Genomic DNA, 19,686 nt, shown 5'->3' with positions numbered 1-19,686 from the left:
CTATATGGAGCATCTTATGGGGCCAATAATATAGGGAGCAGCTTATAAAGCCAATTCTATAGGGAGCATTATAGTAACATAGTTGGTAAGGCCGAAAAAAGACATTTGTCCATCCAGTTCAGCCTATATTCCATCATAATAAATACCCAGATCTACGTCCTTCTACAGAACCTAATAATTGTATGATACAATATTGTTCTGCTCCAGGAAGACATCCAGGCCTCTCTTGAACCCCTCGACTGAGTTCGCCATCACCACCTCCTCAGGCAAGCAATTCCAGATTCTCACTGCCCTAACAGTAAAGAATCCTCTTCTATGTTGGTGGAAAAACCTTCTCTCCTCCAGACGCAAAGAATGCCCCCTTGTGCCCGTCACCTTCCTTGGTATAAACAGATCCTCAGCGAGATATTTGTATTGTCCCCTTATATACTTATACATGGTTATTAGATCGCCCCTCAGTCGTCTTTTTTCTAGACTAAATAATCCTAATTTCGCTAATCTATCTGGGTATTGTAGTTCTCCCATCCCCTTTATTAATTTTGTTGCCCTCCTTTGTACTCTCTCTAGTTCCATTATATCCTTCCTGAGCACCGGTGCCCAAAACTGGACACAGTACTCCATGTGCGGTCTAACTAGGGATTTGTACAGAGGCAGTATAATGCTCTCATCATGTGTATCCAGACCTCTTTTAATGCACCCCATGATCCTGTTTGCCTTGGCAGCTGCTGCCTGGCACTGGCTGCTCCAGGTAAGTTTATCATTAACTAGGATCCCCAAGTCCTTCTCCCTGTCAGATTTACCCAGTGGTTTCCCGTTCAGTGTGTAATGGTGATATTGATTCCTTCTTCCCATGTGTATAACCTTACATTTATCATTGTTAAACCTCATCTGCCACCTTTCAGCCCAAGTTTCCAACTTATCCAGATCCATCTGTAGCAGAATACTATCTTCTCTTGTATTAACTGCTTTACATAGTTTTGTATCATCTGCAAATATCGATATTTTACTGTGTAAACCTTCTACCAGATCATTAATGAATATGTTGAAGAGAACAGGTCCCAATACTGACCCCTGCGGTACCCCACTGGTCACAGCGACCCAGTTAGAGACTATACCATTTATAACCACCCTCTGCTTTCTATCACTAAGCCAGTTACTAACCCATTTACACACATTTTCCCCCAGACCAAGCATTCTCATTTTGTGTACCAACCTCTTGTGCGGCACGGTATCAAACGCTTTGGAAAAATCGAGATATACCACGTCCAATGACTCACCATGGTCCAGTCTATAGCTTACCTCTTCATAAAAACTGATTAGATTGGTTTGACAGGAGCGATTTCTCATAAACCCATGCTGATATGGAGTTAAACAGTTATTCTCATTGAGATAATCCAGAATAACATCCCTCAGAAACCCTTCAAATATTTTACCAACAATAGAGGTTAGACTTACTGGCCTATAATTTCCAGGTTCACTTTTAGAGCCCTTTTTGAATATTGGCACCACATTTGCTATGCGCCAGTCCTGCGGAACAGACCCTGTCGCTATAGAGTCACTAAAAATAAGAAATAATGGTTTATCTATTACATTACTTAGTTCTCTTAGTACTCGTGGGTGTATGCCATCCGGACCCGGAGATTTATCTATTTTGATCTTATTTAGCCGGTTTCGCACCTCTTCTTGGGTTAGATTGGTGACCCTTAATATAGGGTTTTCATTGTTTCTTGGGATTTCACCTAGCATTTCATTTTCCACCGTGAATACCGTGGAGAAGAAGGTGTTTAATATGTTAGCTTTTTCCTCGTCATCTACAACCATTCTTTCCTCACTATTTTTTAAGGGGCCTACATTTTCAGTTTTTATTCTTTTACTATTGATATAGTTGAAGAACAGTTTGGGATTAGTTTTACTCTCCTTAGCAATGTGCTTCTCTGTTTCCTTTTTGGCAGCTTTAATTAGTTTTTTAGATAAAGTATTTTTCTCCCTATAGTTTTTTAGAGCTTCAATGGTGCCATCCTGCTTTAGTAGTGCAAATGCTTTCTTTTTACTGTTAATTGCCTGTCTTACTTCTTTGTTTAGCCACATTGGGTTTTTCCTATTTCTAGTCCTTTTATTCCCACAAGGTATAAACCGCTTACACTGCCTATTTAGGATGTTCTTAAACATTTCCCATTTATTATCTGTATTCTTATTTCTGAGGATATTGTCCCAGTCTACCAGATTAAGAGCATCTCTAAGCTGGTCAAACTTTGCCTTCCTAAAGTTCAATGTTTTTGTGACTCCCTGACAAGTCCCCCTAGTGAAAGACAGGTGAAACTGTACAATATTGTGGTCGCTATTTCCTAAATGCCCAACCACCTGCAGATTTGTTATTCTGTCAGGTCTATTAGATAGTATTAGGTCTAAAAGTGCTGCTCCTCTGGTTGGATTCTGCACCAATTGTGAAAGATAATTTTTCTTGGTTATTAGCAGAAACCTGTTGCCTTTATGGGTTTCACAGGTTTCTGTTTCCCAGTTAATATCCGGGTAGTTAAAGTCCCCCATAACCAGGACCTCATTATGGGTTGCAGCTTCATCTATCTGCTTTAGAAGTAGACTTTCCATGCTTTCTGTTATATTTGGGGGTTTGTAACAGACCCCAATGAGAATTTTGTTACCATTTTTCCCTCCATGAATTTCAACCCATATGGACTCGACATCCTCATTCCCTTCGCTAATATCCTCCCTTAAAGTGGACTTTAGACAAGACTTTACATAGAGACAATATTGGGCAAATTTAATATGGATCATCTTATGTGGCCAATTCAATATGGAGCATATGGAGTATATGGGGACAATTACATATGGAGCAGTATATGGGGCCAATAATTTATGAAGCATCTTATGGGACTAGTTATATATGGAGCATTTTATATGGCCATTTATATATGGAGAATTATATGGGGTCCATTATACATGGAGCATCTTATGGGGCCAATTATTTTTGGAGCATTATATGGGACCCATTCTGTAAGGAGTATTATATGGGGCCCATTCTGTATGGAGCATCATATTGGCCCATCCTGTATGGAGCATCATATGGGGCCCATTCTGTATGGAGCCGATCATATACTGTATGGAGCATTATCTGAGGCCCATTATATATGGAGCAAGAGATGGGGCCCATCATATACTGTATGGAGAATTATATGTGGCTCACTATACTGTATGGAGCATTATATGGGGTCAATTCCGTATGGAGCATTATATGGGGTCAATTCCGTATGGAGCAATATATGTGGCTCATTCTGTATGGAGCACTCTGGTTCCATTATACTGTATGGAGCATTATATGAGGCTCATTATTCTCTATGGAGCAATATATGGGGCTCATTATTCTGTATAGAGGACTATGTGCTGTCAATTCTACTGTATGGAGCACTATATGGGGCTATTATACTCTATGGGACAATATATGGGGCTCATTCTGTATAGAGGACTACACTGTCCGGTTTCTGAGCTAATGTAGAATGTACAATAGATATCACTCATGTAATGTAAGTAGTAAGTGAAATCTTTGGCATTGTACTATACCTATATTTTTCTGCCGTATCGGTGCATTATGAATTGTGGTATGTGTTAAAGGGGCCCACCGGGACCCTTTCGCCCAGGGCCCATGAAAACCTGGAGCCAGCCCTGGCTGGTATCATCAAAGATGAACTTGTGGGACCTTTTCGGGTTGAGGATGGAGTGAAGCTCAACTCCCAGACCTACTGCCAGTTTCTGGAAGACAACTTCAAGCAGTGGTACAGGAAGAAGTCTGTATCGTTCAAGAAAAACAAGATTTTCATGCAGGACAATGCTCCATCAGATGCCTCCAACTACTCCACAGCGTGGCTGGCCAGTAAAGGTCTCAAAGAAGAAAAGAAAAAAAATGACATGGCCCCCTTGTTCACCTGATCTGAACCCCATAGAGAACCTATGGTCCCTCATAAAATGTGAGACGTACAGGGAGGAAAAACAGTCCACCTCTAGGAGCAGTGTCTGGAGGTTGTGGTGGCTGCTGCTCGCAATGTTGGTCGTAAACCGATCAAGCAACTGACAGAATCTATGGATGGAGGCTGCTGAGTGTCATCATAAAGAAAGGGGGCTATATTGGTCACTAATTTTGGGGAGTTTTGTTTTTGCATGTCAGAAATGTTTATTTCTAAATTTTGTGCAGTGATATTGGTTTACCTGGTGAAAATAAACAAGTGAGATGGGAATATATTTGGTTTTTATTACGTTGCCTAATAATTCTGCACAGTAATAGTTACCTGCAGAAACAGATATCCTAGTAAGATAGCCAAACCTAAATAAAAAAAACCCCACTCCAACTTCCAAAAATATTAAGCTTTGATATTTATGAGTCTTTTGGGTTGATTGATAACATAGTTGTTGATCAATAATAAAAATAATCCTCTAAAATACAACTTGCCTAATAATTCTGCACACAGTGTAGTTTCTACCATTACAAATCGTCCACCTGCTCACAGAAGGAAAAACCTTACAGTCTGCCAATTAGAAGCCCTCTGGGATTTAGAAATTATTGGCCGGCATTATGTCCTTAATGTCCATTATTTTTACATTGCTATCAGATTTCCCTATTGAGGGGGAAAAAAAAGCGCCCAGGGGGTTATAATTGCAAATCCCATGTATTAAAAGAAAATAAAAAGTTGTATGACACTGCCAAGGAAATGAGATTTGTTATTAAGTTGGGCAGGAGAGGTAATATCGCAAAAGACGAGCCAGACAGAATTTCAATTCTAACACTGACAAAACACAAATCTTCAAGCAGCAGCTCTCAGCAAATGCATGGAAATTTGGCCTGGGGCAAAGTAAACGCCACCGCCATCATCTGATGTCTCGGTTAATAATAAAAGAAAAGGAACCTTTCATATCTTTCTCGAATACACTCAGGGTGCCACAAAAATAGGGTTACAATTTTCTATTGAGGGGACTATTCAGAGCAGGGTTCACTGCCTTTCCATCCTTGAAACCGCACAACGTGCTACAGCCTTTCATGGGGGTCAATAAAATTTGTCAACCGAGCTCCTTTTGTAGAGAAGAACTTCTAAAAATTGAGTTTACAAAGAGCACTAATTTAAGAGAAAGGGAGTCACCAATTTCCATAACAATATTCAGTGATGGCTAGTTTCCAGGCAAGAGAAAATCAAGTATAAGTTCTCATCACGAACAACCACTGCCTCTCAGGCAAAGGGTGATGATCAGCTCATCCACATTCCTTCTTCCCAATGTTTTCTGAAGGCATCATAGTAATTTGGGAAGAACCAAGAGGAAGCTTTGGGTATCTCTTCAAATAATTTTGGCAAGTGGATTTTGAGGGAGAAAAACAATAACTCTTTGAAGGTGATGGTGGTCTTTCAAGAGAAGATCTGAGTAGTGTCCTCAGATATAAAGTACCTAGTCTTGAAATGCAAACTAGGACTTCCATTGACCTCCAGACCACTTTATCTTCCCAGTATGAATTATAAAAAATAACAACCAGTTTGGTTCCGAGGCAAAATAAGATCTTTTCAAAGTTCTGATACAGGAGGCCAACCGTGCTTTGTTAAAATGGGTTTCCTACAAAGCTTACATTATGATCCATGAGAAAAACCAAATATGCGAGTACCACAAAAGATCTTGACTGGACATCTGACATCAGACTATCACGAATCATCGGGAAGTAACTACTTGTCATTCTACCAACATTGCAAATGATCAGAAAGTTCTTTGCCGATAATATTGGTCTTTTCTCCAGTAATAGAGGTCTCAGAGCCTTGACAGTTCTCCTGAACACTCAGACTTCTCCAATGAGGCCATCTCACACCACCCGTTTAAAATTTCCCCAAAACAGAGATGAGCAGGTGCTGCCAAATGTCTTTAGAGTGCAACAAATCATCATGGGTACCAGCAGCTAAACCATCGGTGATCAGCACCTCTTTAAGCCAGGTTCTCACTTTCGAGAAACAAGGACCACGCTCACATAGCAATGTCCAGCTCGACCACCCGATCTTCTCGCCTGATCGATACGAGGCAGTTGGGTTCAAGTCAGGAGACCAGCTGGTCAGGGAAATTGGCTATGCTGAATAATTGTGTGCTAAGGTCAGTGTAGATGGCCAGATTTCTGCATATAATGAAAGCCCTCAACTTGTTATATAGAATGTTAATCTGCTTTTAACTTAAAAGCCCCTTTACAGGGACCAAGGCAAACTGTATAAAAATGAATCATTAGATCCCCATATAGTCTGCAAACATCCCCAGTTTACCCCGTGACTATCATTTAGGTCTCGTAAAGGATCCGATCAGCCGCCGAACAAGTACTTTACTCGGCTGATCGCTGACATGCTTACACGGACCAATGATTGAGAATAAGTGTTCCCCTCTATGCTCTTTTGGCTGATCATTGGACCGTGTAAAAGGGCTCTTAGAGAAATTAGACTGCGAGCCTCATTGGGGTAGAGGGAAGTATAAAGGATGTAAATTCCCATGCTACACTACAGAACATGTTGACACTATGAAGGGCACAGCAATAAAATATTGTCTATGACATCAGAGGTGTCTTATGGAAGAATAACAGCATCTTACAAATTTTTTTTTTTTTTTAGTTCATTGAGCTTAAACTTATAATGGTCAGGAACTTTTTAACTTCATCAAGTAAGTTTTTTTTAAAAATAATATAGAATAAATTTATTTTTAGTGTGTGTGTGTATGCAAGTGTGTATGTATTGTAGTGAAGCAGGAGGAAAGGCCCTAGATGGCAGGTATGTGTCGCAGAGGTGCCTCGCATAGGTGATCTATGCCTCAGAAGAAAGTACTCCAGAGAGGATTTTTAGTGGACCGGATTTTGGATCTGGTATTTAGGAGCGACCAAAAGAGCCTAGGTGGGAGAGGTCGCACCCATTCATACAAGCCCGGGATATGCTCATCTAATAAGGTAGCTGGGCGATCTCAGCAGTGTGTGGTGTTTGGAGAGGGAACAGACTGTTAATGGTGGACAGTCTCTGATAGAGCCTGAAAGGTGGATTCAAAACTGAATGGGTGAGACAGCTTTTTAGCTATTTTGCATACCCAGTGAAAATATTGTTTTGTTATTTGTTAGTGCCAGAAAAATACTGTTTCTTTGCAGTTGAACGTTGTGGAAGTCTTACACTATATACACACAAACACACGGGTGTGCACACACACACACCTGCATGAAGTTAGAATTACTTCAAGTCTTCTTTACTGGCATCCCAAGAGCACAGATAATGAGATGTTTGCACTAGAACTGTAAAGGTACCGTCACACTCAGCAACTTTGCAACGAGAATGACAACGATCCGTGACGTTGCAGCGTCCTGGATAGCGATCTCGTTGTGTTTGACACGCAGCAGCGATCTGGACCCCGCTATAATATCGCTGGTCGGAGCTAGAAGTCCAGAACTTTATTTGTTCGTCAGGTCGGCGTGTATCGTCATGTTTGACATCAAAAGCAACGACGCCAGCAATGTTTTACATGGAGCTAACAACCAGCTACAACGATAAGTGAGTCGCCGTTACATCACTGGATCGCTCCTGCATCGTTCTGGAGCTGCGGTGTTTGACGTCTCTACAGCGACCTAAACAGCGACGCTGCAGCGATCGGCTCGTTGTCTATATCGCTGCAGCGTCGCCGAGTGTGACGGTACCTTAACTCTTAGCACAGAACAATGGCCCCTGCTGTTCAACCAGCCTGCGATCTGAAGAGTTTACACAGTACAGCTCCATCCATGCCTGGACCTATCTATCAAGACACGAGAGATAAGAAAAGGAACAACCAAAAAACAGGCTAATTAATTCTCTAAAAGGGGAGATTGTGTTTGATGCCCCTCCATTAACATTACAGTCAGGTCTTTAATTTGCAGAAGCTACAGAAGAACTTGTAGGGCTTCACTCGAAAAGCACGCGGCTGATAAATGGGTCCCGTTCATGCTGATTTGAGTCTTGACCGAAGATTATTATTCAGATGCATGCTGATTTCAGCTGAAAAACCTCGCACTGCCGTGTACCATGTGCAAGAAAATAAAGATCGCTGCAAAGATCTCCTAAAGAGATACCCTCACATTCCAGTAATAACCAGGTAAATCTAATATATAGGAGAGAACAGATGGACACATTGTAACCTTCAGAAAGAGCGAACGATGATACTACTGGTTGGGAGGCTGTGATAAATTTAGGAATTTAAAAAAAAAAAAAAAAAATCAATATATATATGTTTGGCTTTGTCTCTATACATGTGTTCTCCAACTCCAGTCCTCAACAGCCACCAACAGAATCTTTTCAGGATTTCATTGATGGAATTATCACCTGGGAAATACTAAAGAAATCCTGAAAACATGACCTGTTGGTGGCTTTTGAGGACCTGAGATGGGTTAACGCTGCTCTAAAACATAAGTAGTAAATGGACCGTTTTTTAAACCCCCCTATACCCATAGCTGTAGTTAGTCGTCTTCTACATAACCAGACTAGAAATCAGAGTGTACGCCATGGATCTCTGCTGCTGATCTTGTAGTGAATGTCTGATTTTCAACGTGCCCCAATATAATACGGGATAAATGTGGCCAATGGCTGTGCCCAAAGCTGCACAATACAAGAACAAAAATGTTGTTCACACCTTCTGTGGTTGTACATTTTCTCAAACCCACCACAAGTGTCGATGTCCAACACTCGTGGTGGGTTTGAGTAATCTACCAGCCTACGACTGCTCTTGGCTTACACTCATTTCCTAGTATACATCTAAAGATGGCAGATAATTGAAAAAGGATGAATTTTATGTTTCTAAAGTGAAAAAAAAAAATAATAGTAAAATATATTCTGGAAGTTCAGTCTTGATTCTGACCTTCAGAAGGACGTTGCACAAGCTTCGAGGGACCTTACAGTGACGCAAGCACCCCACCTGCGTCAGGGATGGTATGATACAACCGGTTACATGGCACACGGTTACTGTGAAGAGCTGAAAGCTCATAAAGAGGATATCCGGCCTTCTACTGAGGCAAATGTTTACTCGCGATACAGGTTCATAAAGCCGTATTATCTGTCTACAAAAGGCTGAAATGCTTTAGCATACAATAGAGGATACTGCCCTCAGATGGTCTATGATCTCCACAGCTATAACATTCATCGCTTTTATCATGTCCAGCATAATTGTGCCCTGATAATTCGAGACAACATTAAATTGTTCTGCCATTGTAAATTTAAACTGTTTGTGCATGTCTATATACAGTGGATAAATAAGTCTACACACTCCTAAATTACAGGTAATATGATTAACCCCATATAAAGTTTAGCTGTTTTAGGCTGGGTTCACATTGCGTTAGTGGGTGTCCTCTAACGGAATCCGTTACATGGTGCAATTGTCGCAATTAACGCTATGTAACGGATCAGTTAGCGCACCCATTGACCGCAATGTGCTAACGCATCGCTAACGTACGCCATTTTTGGCATGCTTCAGCGATGTACTGTTATTATCGGACGGACCTCGAACGCTGCTTGCAGCGTTCAGGGTCCGTTCTTCGCTAGTGCAGATCGGGCATCTGCGCTAGCGGGATCACTAAACGCAATCCCTTTTTGGACATTGCGTTAGCACATTCCGTTAGCGTATGCGCTAAACGGATTGCACTAACGCAATGTGAACCTAGCCTTAGTTGGATGTTCATAGTTGAATTTAATAGCAAAAGCCTTGGTGCATAAACAGCTTCAAACAAAGCAAAGGGATCTCATGGGTGAAAGGTGTAGGGTACAAACATTTTTCTCCCAAGGCATTAGATAAACTATGGGACACTGAAGACATCATCAAGAAGTGTCTTAAATATGGCACAAATGTGACACGTCCTAGAACGGGACGTCCCTTAAAAATTGATGAAGAAAATGGCTCCGGGAGACTGCTAGGAGGCCTACAGCAACATTAAAGGAGCTGCAGGAATTTCTGGCAAGTACTGGTTATGTACAGCATGAAAGAACAATCTCTGGTATTCTTCATACATGTCTGGTCTGAGGTGTAGGGTGGCAAGATGGAAGACTTTGCTTGCAAAGAAAAACATCCAAGCCTGGCTATGTTTTGGCCAAATCTACCAAAACAATGTGGGAAAACATGTAAAGGTCTGATTAGGCCAAGGTGAAATATTTTGTCCAGATTTCCAAAAGGTATATTTGGTACAAAAGCCAACATTGCACATCACCAAAATAACACCATACCCACAAGTTTGTTTTTTTTGCAGCTGGAACTTGGACTTCAGTGAAGGTTCCATCAAAATATCAGTTAATTTTGCACCCAAACCTTCAGGTCTCTGCTAAAAAAAAAAAAGCTGAAGATAAAAAGGAGTTTAACGTCAAAAACCCCAAGCATACCTCCAAATTAACAAAAGTCTGGCTTTGCCAGAAGGTGAACAAAGTTTTGGAATGGCCCAACAACAGTGAGCAAAGATTGCCAACTCTAGATATGCCGTGCTGATTGACACCTACCCAAAAAAGACTGAATGCCGTCATAAACTCATAGGGGAAATCAACAAAGTATTACAGCAAGGGTGCGCATACTTATGCAACCACATTATATTCGTTCTTTATTTTTATTTTTCCTCCCAAAAAAAGATCTGATTATTTTTCCATGGATTTGTACAGATCATGAGTGACATTAAACTTGAAAAAAAAAAAAGAAGTTCTGAAATTATTTTTACACGACATTTTAACAAGCATGTTATGCCCACTGTATGTGCATGGATATGTACCGGTATATATGCGAGTTTGTAGCAGAGCACATTGCATTATTGAACACATACTAAATGGTCTGAAATTTCAGAAGTGGCCTTCAACGTATTCCCCAACACCAATTTTAAAAATTGTAGAAATATTTTACATGGTCACAATAATGCACAAGTTACAAGGTCACATTTGGCTCTTTTAGTAAACATTTGGTCTTTCTGTCTAATCCGCCGAGGCACGGGTAATCTGGCAAGAATTAAAACGGCATCTGTCCATGAAATGCACCCTGGGAGGCCGCAGACCTGACCACGCAGATTGTACAAATTCAGGTTCAACATGGTCTCCAAAATCAGTAGCATACAGATTTAATGCAGACAACATACTAGGTATTTTTAAAATAAAAAGCTACGGTAATTTTTTTTTTTATTTAAACGCTAAATTTAATACATTGCTTTTAATGAATTTTCTTAATTTTATCATGGGTATTCTGTATTTTGAGTCTTATAATTAAAAGCTACAATTCACTTCATACATAAAGGGAAAACGGAGTATGCAGAAAATGAACTGCAATTCTGGAGCAAGTAACAAAGTAGTAGCATTGGGGGATCATCCACTTGGCCAAACACGATTTAACGTGAATAGAGTGCAGCAGGTGGCAGGAGGGGCGGAGGCAAAACACAATGGTGGTTTTCAGCTTGATTACCCCAGCTCAGACCCTTTGTAGGGGGCTCTGCAGAATCCTAGCAGACATTACAGACAGGCATGCTCTTCACAGGCTGGAGGAGCACAATTTAAGCCTTTTAACTATTAATCTGACAAGGTTCTAACGTTCTTCATCTCTACCAAGACGTCAGCGCTGCAGAAAAGTAACCAACAAGGACATCGAGTAGACTATATGAAGGAGCAACAAGCTTTGTACACTAAGGCACGTTTTGCTTTACACAACAACAAAAAAAAGAAAAAAGAAAAATATAAATACAAAAAAATGAAATAAAAAATAACCTCAGTATGACATACATACAATACACATCCCTCAAAATATAGAAGAAAAAAAAAGCAAACACAAAAATGCAGACAGTATGGGAGAAATGCATAGTAGATAATTATGCCAAGCAGGCTGCCCACGGTGGCACAACCATCATAATGCTTGCTGCTGTTAGATGGCACACACGTTCCATCATTAAGGTCTCGGCTGGGTTGCTCATGTGGTGTCTAGACCAATCTTTGACTATAACGGCACCCAATATAAATGCAGGACTCGTTGCTGAAAAGGAGAGACCTCCATTTCCATCTTGCTCATGATATTTTTGAGTGTGCTGGCTTGAGGTCAATGAAACACCTATAGCTTGACATCTGGCTTGTAGCCCAATATCGTTCAATCACCTTCTGATACTTTGTGTAGATACGGTTTGATGTCTTAGGATCAACATGTGACATCCAATTTCACGTGCCATACTTAACGGATCACTAGGCTCTATTCTTCGACTAACAAGAACACAAGGGCAATGCTTTGAAGAGACCTTCATGATGGGAACATCTTACCAGTCCTACTGTCACGATTATGCTGTGGGGTGGCTTATAGTACAGAAGGCAGACCCCTCTAAGGCTTCTTTTGCACATACTACTGTTTTGCGGCACCAATAGATTTCTATGGGGCTGCAAAAACGGGCCGCAATATTTTCACGGTGCACCGTACGGCCGTATTTACGGCCGTGAAAAAAGATACAGCCTGCTCGATCTTTTTCACAGCTTATGGACATGGCCCCCATTGAAAATTAATGGGGCCGCAAAAACAACGGAAGCTTGTTTTTGCGGTGGAATGTGACTTCCTGTTTTGCGGAATGCTGTTTTTTTTTAATCCAATACTGCTTCCATAGCATTGGAAACCCGAAAACCGGCGATCCGCAAGTTTTTTGCAGTCTGTTATTGCGGCACACCGTAAAAATTGTGGCGATACGGCCCGCAAAAAACCCAGTATGTGTATAAGAAGCCTAAGTCTTCATTCCAGGTACATTAATCAGTTTGGCGTTACATGGATTCAGAGGTGGACCCATTTCTCCAAAGCGCCCCAGGAGCAATTTTTCAAAACGACAATGCTAAATCACATGTTGCTTGTGATACTGTGAGCAACCTACACTATGACCTGCATCATCTCCAGACTCCTTTCCCATCAGGCACCTCTGGGACATCATTTGCCTCCAGTTACACAGCAGCTGCCAGCAGTGGATCTTGATTATTTGCCCAAGTACATTCAGCATGACAGAACACTCTTCAGGCAACCAATAATAACCTCACCGATATCATACCAAGGAGTGTGTATAGGTGTGTGGTGCTCATAGTCGATACTGATCAAATCGAGATGTTATGCAAATGATAATAAATTGAACTTTTTCACATCAGTCTATCAACACCGATTTCCATAAATTACCCTTCCTGGTGCTGCAACTTCAATGTATACTGAGATTTTTGCTATCTATATAGAGAGATGTACATCGTTACATTCACAACGCTCACTCAAATCCTGGAAATGCAAAGAACGCATCCAAATTTTAAACGCCAAGTGTGAAAATTTAGGCTAATCAATCTAGAAATGAAGGATACAAAATCAAAGCTATTTCCAATAGGAATGAAAAAAACATTAGTAACCAAGCCAGTGAAATAATGCCGAAAACACCGGACAAGCAGTCAACACTGAAGCCAATGAGGTCCTACAAGAAGTTCGAAAAGTAGTGAATCCATCAACTTCAAGAATAACCAAGTTTCTGAGCTTCGGGGGGGCAATTTCAAGTGGACCCTTTTCCAGCCGTGAATTAAGTATTTTAGTAAAAAAGAAAAAAAACAAGAGCATGAACCGCACTCCTCCCATTTGGCACAGGTGATTTTAATTAGCATGAGACTGCAAAGTAAGGGGTCTAGCCCATTATGGCTCTCACTGAAGAGCTGGAGGAAGGTGAGTTTCAATGCTCCTTTCATTTTGGTGCTGGTGCTGTGTGGCGGCCATTGTTGCTGTGGCTTTGTGCTGGTGGGGCGGCGCGGTCTGGAGTCATGGGGGCTCAGTCTCGCAGCATGGGTGCTGTGGGGCAACAGGCCGTCCGCCCTGCTGGTGCGTGGCCGCTGTGGCGGTGGTCGTCGCACGGCTCCGCTCCGTTAGGGCGATAGGACCCACTACGAGGTTTGCCGTGAAGTGGCAGTGGGCTTCATACAGTCTGATCAGAATGTTAAACTAAAAACCTCATGTTCAGTATATAAATTTTTGCCTGGCGGCTTTAGATCAACGTATGATTTTGGGATGTGCGGTTCATGCTCTTTTTTTTCCTTTTTGTTAAGTATTTTAGTGTCTACCATCCCACAACCATAGGAAAAGATGTAAGAAAGTTCTGTGCTACTTACAACCGTTGGTGTATTTGTCTTGCATTTGCAGCGTACCAGATCTGCTCAGCTTCATGTTGCTGTACTCCAGACCTACAGATAAGAAATCAAGATCAATACATTATTTTTTAGTAAATTGGCAAATGGATTAGTTTTAAACCTTCTGATATGTACCATCTTCTATAATTATACGTATCTGTTCAGATAGAAAGGTAATAAAACTGGGGCTTCCTGGAGCCACCACTATATAGAGTTCTGCTTACAACATAGGACGCATACAAAAAAGGAACACTAAATATATAAAAATGAACTTAAGAACTTTGCGGAAATTCCTTGCTTCACCTCTTTTGATCCTATAAAAATAAAAAATAAATAAAAAGAGGAAAATGAAGCAAAATCTTCAATGTGTGCCCTCACTGTCCTGGTGTTTTGCCGTGAGGCAACCGGCTGTAGCAGGAACCTCAAATCCACCTAAAACATGGGCAAAAATTGTTACAGATGATGTTGAAGGAAATAAGGTGAATGTTGAATTTTAATCACAGATCCTTTCGATTTTACGGGAGGAAAAGTAGCTGCAAGAGGTTCTTAAAAGCAGCTTACTCTCATCTACCCATTAAAAACAAAAAAAAAAACCCATAGATGCTAGGATGAACTGAGCGTCCATATGTATAATGGGTTCGGGAGGAATAGTTGTGGGCTGAACGAGCATGAAGGCTCCTTGTGCTTTCCCATAAATTAATCTGAAGCAGGAACATGGGCTTGTTTTTGAGGATACAAATGGGCCAATGCTGGGAATAAAGTTCTAGATGCCCCAGGAGGCACTTCAGGGACCATTCAATAAATGAAAACCTTATTATAGCCTTTTGTAGTGTAGTCTACCAGGGAAAGTTCCTATTTACTTATATCATGACAACTTTAGCGCTCATGCACATGGTCGCACTTGAAGTCAGAGTTTGAACCAACAAAACATGGGAGGGGGACTCAAAACGGTTATTCTATGGAGCCGTGCAATGGGGACTATATAAAAAAAAAAAATTGATGTTTGCCCAAGTTTGATCCGATATTGAGCTATGCAAGTCAACGAGTCAGTAGAAACCATCGGAGTGGACTTGGAAGACATCTGCGTGTAGTCTAGTTTCGACAGGACTGAAACAATAGAGAAGATGGAAAAATATCTTTTTCCATCTTCTCAGAGAGAATGGGATCAGAGGGGGGGGGGGATCTTATTTTCTCGGATGAAAAAAAACATACAGTCATCTGCACATGCCCTTACATTAAGACCTCAAGAGTTGTGAGGACCGCGATCCTTGAAGAACCAAACTAGGCACTTCTAGCACCGACCTGGAACGTTTTTCGGAGTTGACATTTTCTGTGGAGATGCACTTTTAATATTAATGTGATCACATTAATACGACCTTCTGCAGCCTTCCCACGAGGCACGGAATAATTCTCCATTGTTCCTGTGCAGATAACCGCTACTTCCTATTGCTATGAATTATGATTGTGCACCGATCACGGGACAAGAATTGGAAAGGCGGTAGACGGTCGGCATGATACATTAAAAAAAAAAAAAAGAGAAAATAAATAAATGGACGTACACAAGTAGTAATGTCAGGGGCTAGATTCTTCATAGATGGAAGATACTTTTACATCTAATATATAATTGCCTAGAATACTACTTCCTGCAATTTGTGCCAACTTCCGTGGCTTTGTCCGGAACTAATGTCCGGAGCTAATGTCCGGAGCTAATGTCCGGAGATTAATTGCCTAGAATACTACTTCCTGCAATTTGTGCCAACTTCCGTGGCTTTGTCCGGAGCTAATGTCCGGAGCTAATGTCCGGAGCTAATGTCCGGAGCTAATGTGCGGAGCTAATGTGCGGAGCTAATGTCCGGAGCTAAGTGACGTCAACAGTGTCCAGTGTCTGATTGGTTGCTCGCAGCAGGCGGCAACCAATCAGAAACGTGCCGTACTGTGACACACTCCGCCCGCCATTTTGGTGTGATTTTTGAATTTTTACCTCACAGCAAGTTTCTACTGCGTGGAGGCGGGCCCAGTGACGTTGCTCTTCAAGCTCCTGCCGAATTTCGTCAAAAAAATGATAATACCATTTACCAAAACTATATATATTTAGTTGTGAAGTGGTTCAGTGACATTTTCACACCAATTTTGAACTTTTGTTTGGTGTTTTCTCCATATACTGCCTATTATTTTTGTTCTTTCTTACTATTATTTATTAATTGTATTATTCTTACATTTGAATAAATAAAGTATATATGGATTCTAGACTCCCGATTCTTTAGAATCGGGCTGCCATCTAGTTTCCTATAACTGTCTATTTTATCCCCTGGTGACAAACTACTGTGCACAGTCCTGGATGTGTGGGACAAAGGCCACGAGCGGCCAAGGTGGTTCATTTCCTGTAGCAGAGCCGATGGTTTGGGTGCTGGGACTGTGCCAGATGCAAATGATGCCTCTCTGAAATGCAGCATATCTGACAGTTTACTCTGGCACTACTTCCACATCCTCAGCTACTAACGCAGAATGTCAATGAGGCCTCATAAAAGAGCTCGTCACAGATCCCCGTATTCCGGTCCAATGACCAGGATCTCGAGGCACAGGCCAGAAAATACAGAGAAAAAAAAAAACAACATTAAGAATTATTGTCTGCGATTGCAAAACATTTTTCAGCTGTTATATAAAAAGTAATATAAAATAAATATATATTTTTATTTATTTTACCCCAGTGCAAAGATTAAGCAATTTTATGCACTTGGTAGTATAAGGGCATGCGCGCACATTATTTGAATGCAGAATAGTTATATGTTTTTGTTGTTTTTTTTTTAAACATTTTTTTCACCCGCATTTTTGTAGTATTTTTGGATAGCAATGAATGCTGTAGAGCTAGATAATAGATAGGCTGACATATAGACAAGCAGACAGAAATGCAGAACCCCTCAAAATATTCGAAACCAGCACCCTATGGAGATTATTGGACAGTATTATTTTTTTTTTTATAATTAAATGAAAAAACCTATGTAGGGTCCGCCTATTTTTTGTAACCAGCAAAGGTAAAGCAGACAGCTGAGAGCTGATGCCATCAGGCTGGGAAGGTCCATGGTTATTGGGCCATTCCCAGCCTTAAAATACCAATACCCTGCCTTGGAAGTTGGGGTAATGGAGCTTGGAGTTGATGACCGCTGTGAATTGTATAAATAATACTCCAAGCCACAACAGTATGGGAGTCTCACAAAGGGAGAACTAAGTGCAAAGAAATAATCTCACAACCAAAATATGTTTAATAAACATGCAAACGATGCAGAAGAATAGTTACCATGAATGTGCCCCAGGGGGCATTTGACGCATATTGACAAGGAGGCCAAATAGGTTATCTATCTCTATAGCATTTACTGCTGTTTAAAGACAAGCCAAAAACGCAGCAAATCCGCAATCATTTTTGACCGGCATTTTTATAGCGTTTATTAACTGCATTGAAATCAAAGGGTGAAACAAAAAAAAAAAAAAAGAATTGACACGCTGGTGATTGGAATCTGAACCAAATCTTCAAGTCACAAATAAAAAGCGTGTGCATGAGACTTCAGATTCTCATTTACTTTGCCATCAGGAATCCCTTCAGGTTTTGTGACCACCTAATGGTGGTGCCTCTTTCATTTGCTGGGCTACCAAAATATATTCTTGTGCATTATTCTCACTAACTTTTATCACTTTTTTTATTGCATATTTTTATTTAATTCTTAATTTTATTAGGGGTTAAGCATTTAAACCTCCAATTTAAATTTGCGCTAGAACTTTTTTTTTTTTAAATAACTTGTGACCAGGTTTCTGCCTTCCTAGCCGAAAGCAGCCTAATGTAGGGACAGACCCAGATTCCAATGTTTTTTCACTTAATACATGCAACAGTTTTTCTAAAATCCGTTTTATCTGCTGCACCTCTGCTGGTCTTCTCAATGAAAAGCTCCTTCTCTGTTGCCCTTCATCAGCTTTGGTTCTGCCTGTTCACCATCACTGATTGTTTCTACACTCTGCGAACAAACTGCCAAAGTGATAGCTCAAAGACGTGGGCTGGGAATAGACAGCTCAAAGGAGGAAAGTCTAGCAGCGCTACAGATAATCAGAGACTATAGCAAAAAGGAATCGAGGTTTCTATTCCTTTTTTATAGTACCCCGATAGGGCAGCACTAATCTGGTGACAAAATTTCTCCCTTCAATTGACTCTAGCTTAAGCAATTTTGGTATGCAAAATATACAGGTAAACAAGGCGATTAAGTCAGACAGTTTTGTGTTATTGGGCATTGTGCAGACTAAATAGACAGACAGATATATCTATCTTCTATAAATATAATTGTCTAAGGGGTACTTCCGTCTCTGTCTGCAACTTCCGTAACGGAAATCCCGTGTTGCGGATTGGTCTCGCCAGCTGCCTGTCATGGCTGCCACGACCAATCAGCGACGGGCACAGTCCGATTAGTCCTACTCCCCTGCAGTCAGTGTCCGGCGCCCACATACTCTCCTCCAGTCACCGCTCACGCAGGGTTAATGCCAGCGGTAACGGACCGCGTTATGCCACGTGTAACGCATTCCGTAACCGCTATTAACCTTGTGTCCCCCCAACTTTTTACTATTGATGCTGCCTATGCCTGTGTTATATACTACATGGCCACGGCAATATATATATATACACACACACACACATGAAACAGCACAAGCTTCAGAAAGGACTGCATCCGAAACGTCGCTACGCCATTTGGGCAATAAACACCTTTTTTTTTTTTTTCTGGAAGTCTGCTGTGCTGTTTCTATATATATATATATATATATATATATATATATATATATATATATATATATATATATATATATATATATATATATATATATATATATATATATATATGTATGTATATATATATATACATATATATATATATATATATATATATATATACACACATACATACATACACACATCTTCTACATTATCTTTGCTTAGAGAAAATGCAAATAATTGATCTGCATTTTCTTAGAAGAGAGGAGGGAGGATGGATTCCAAAAATGTTTCCTGCTAAATTTAGTTTTTCATTTTAGGGAGAATTTTGGTGTACTACTTCCAACTTCTGCAGCTGCTAACAGTCTGCTGCACACACTGTTATTCTTTTAACCTGCAGAGGATTAACCTTACATAATCCCATTCCCTAATGAGTCAAAAAGAAAATAAACTGTCGATACACTGAATGACATAATTGCATTATTACACAGTCTAAACACTAATTTAGCATAGACTGATGCCGCGGATAGCTCTGCATAATCCTGGTAAATAGCACTCTGATAATAGCCGGCAATTTTGGTAATTTAATTCAGCGTTCCTACAAAAAGGGAAATGAATTGGACATCTTCAGAAAATTTAAACAGACCTTTAAAAAAAAAAGCGATGTGGCAAATAATTACACTAGACTATACAGCTAGCCATTTACCAATAACTTTCCATAAAAGGATAGCGGATTGACCAACACGTCCTGATCATTTTTTCTTCACTATAGGAAGAGATCATGCAAGT

General features: G+C 40.6%; 1 protein-coding gene across 8 annotated transcripts in view; it reads right to left on the bottom strand.

The window, feature by feature from the left end:
• The window catches only part of KAZN (kazrin, periplakin interacting protein), a 563,875-nt gene that overhangs the window by 118,649 nt on the left and 425,540 nt on the right, over nucleotides 1-19,686 (bottom strand). For all 8 annotated transcript variants that reach the window (XM_069741503.1, XM_069741507.1, XM_069741499.1 and 5 more), the window contains one exon: nucleotides 14,133-14,204. In XM_069741503.1, the coding sequence (XP_069597604.1) occupies nucleotides 14,133-14,204 (72 nt within the window). The remainder of the gene's footprint in view (nucleotides 1-14,132; nucleotides 14,205-19,686) is intronic.

Source organism: Ranitomeya imitator, chromosome 10 (genome assembly GCF_032444005.1).
Source record: "Ranitomeya imitator isolate aRanImi1 chromosome 10, aRanImi1.pri, whole genome shotgun sequence".
Classification (NCBI taxonomy): domain Eukaryota; kingdom Metazoa; phylum Chordata; class Amphibia; order Anura; family Dendrobatidae; genus Ranitomeya; species Ranitomeya imitator.
Note: the sequence above shows the minus strand (reverse complement) of the source record. Positions and strands in the feature narration are given on the sequence as shown.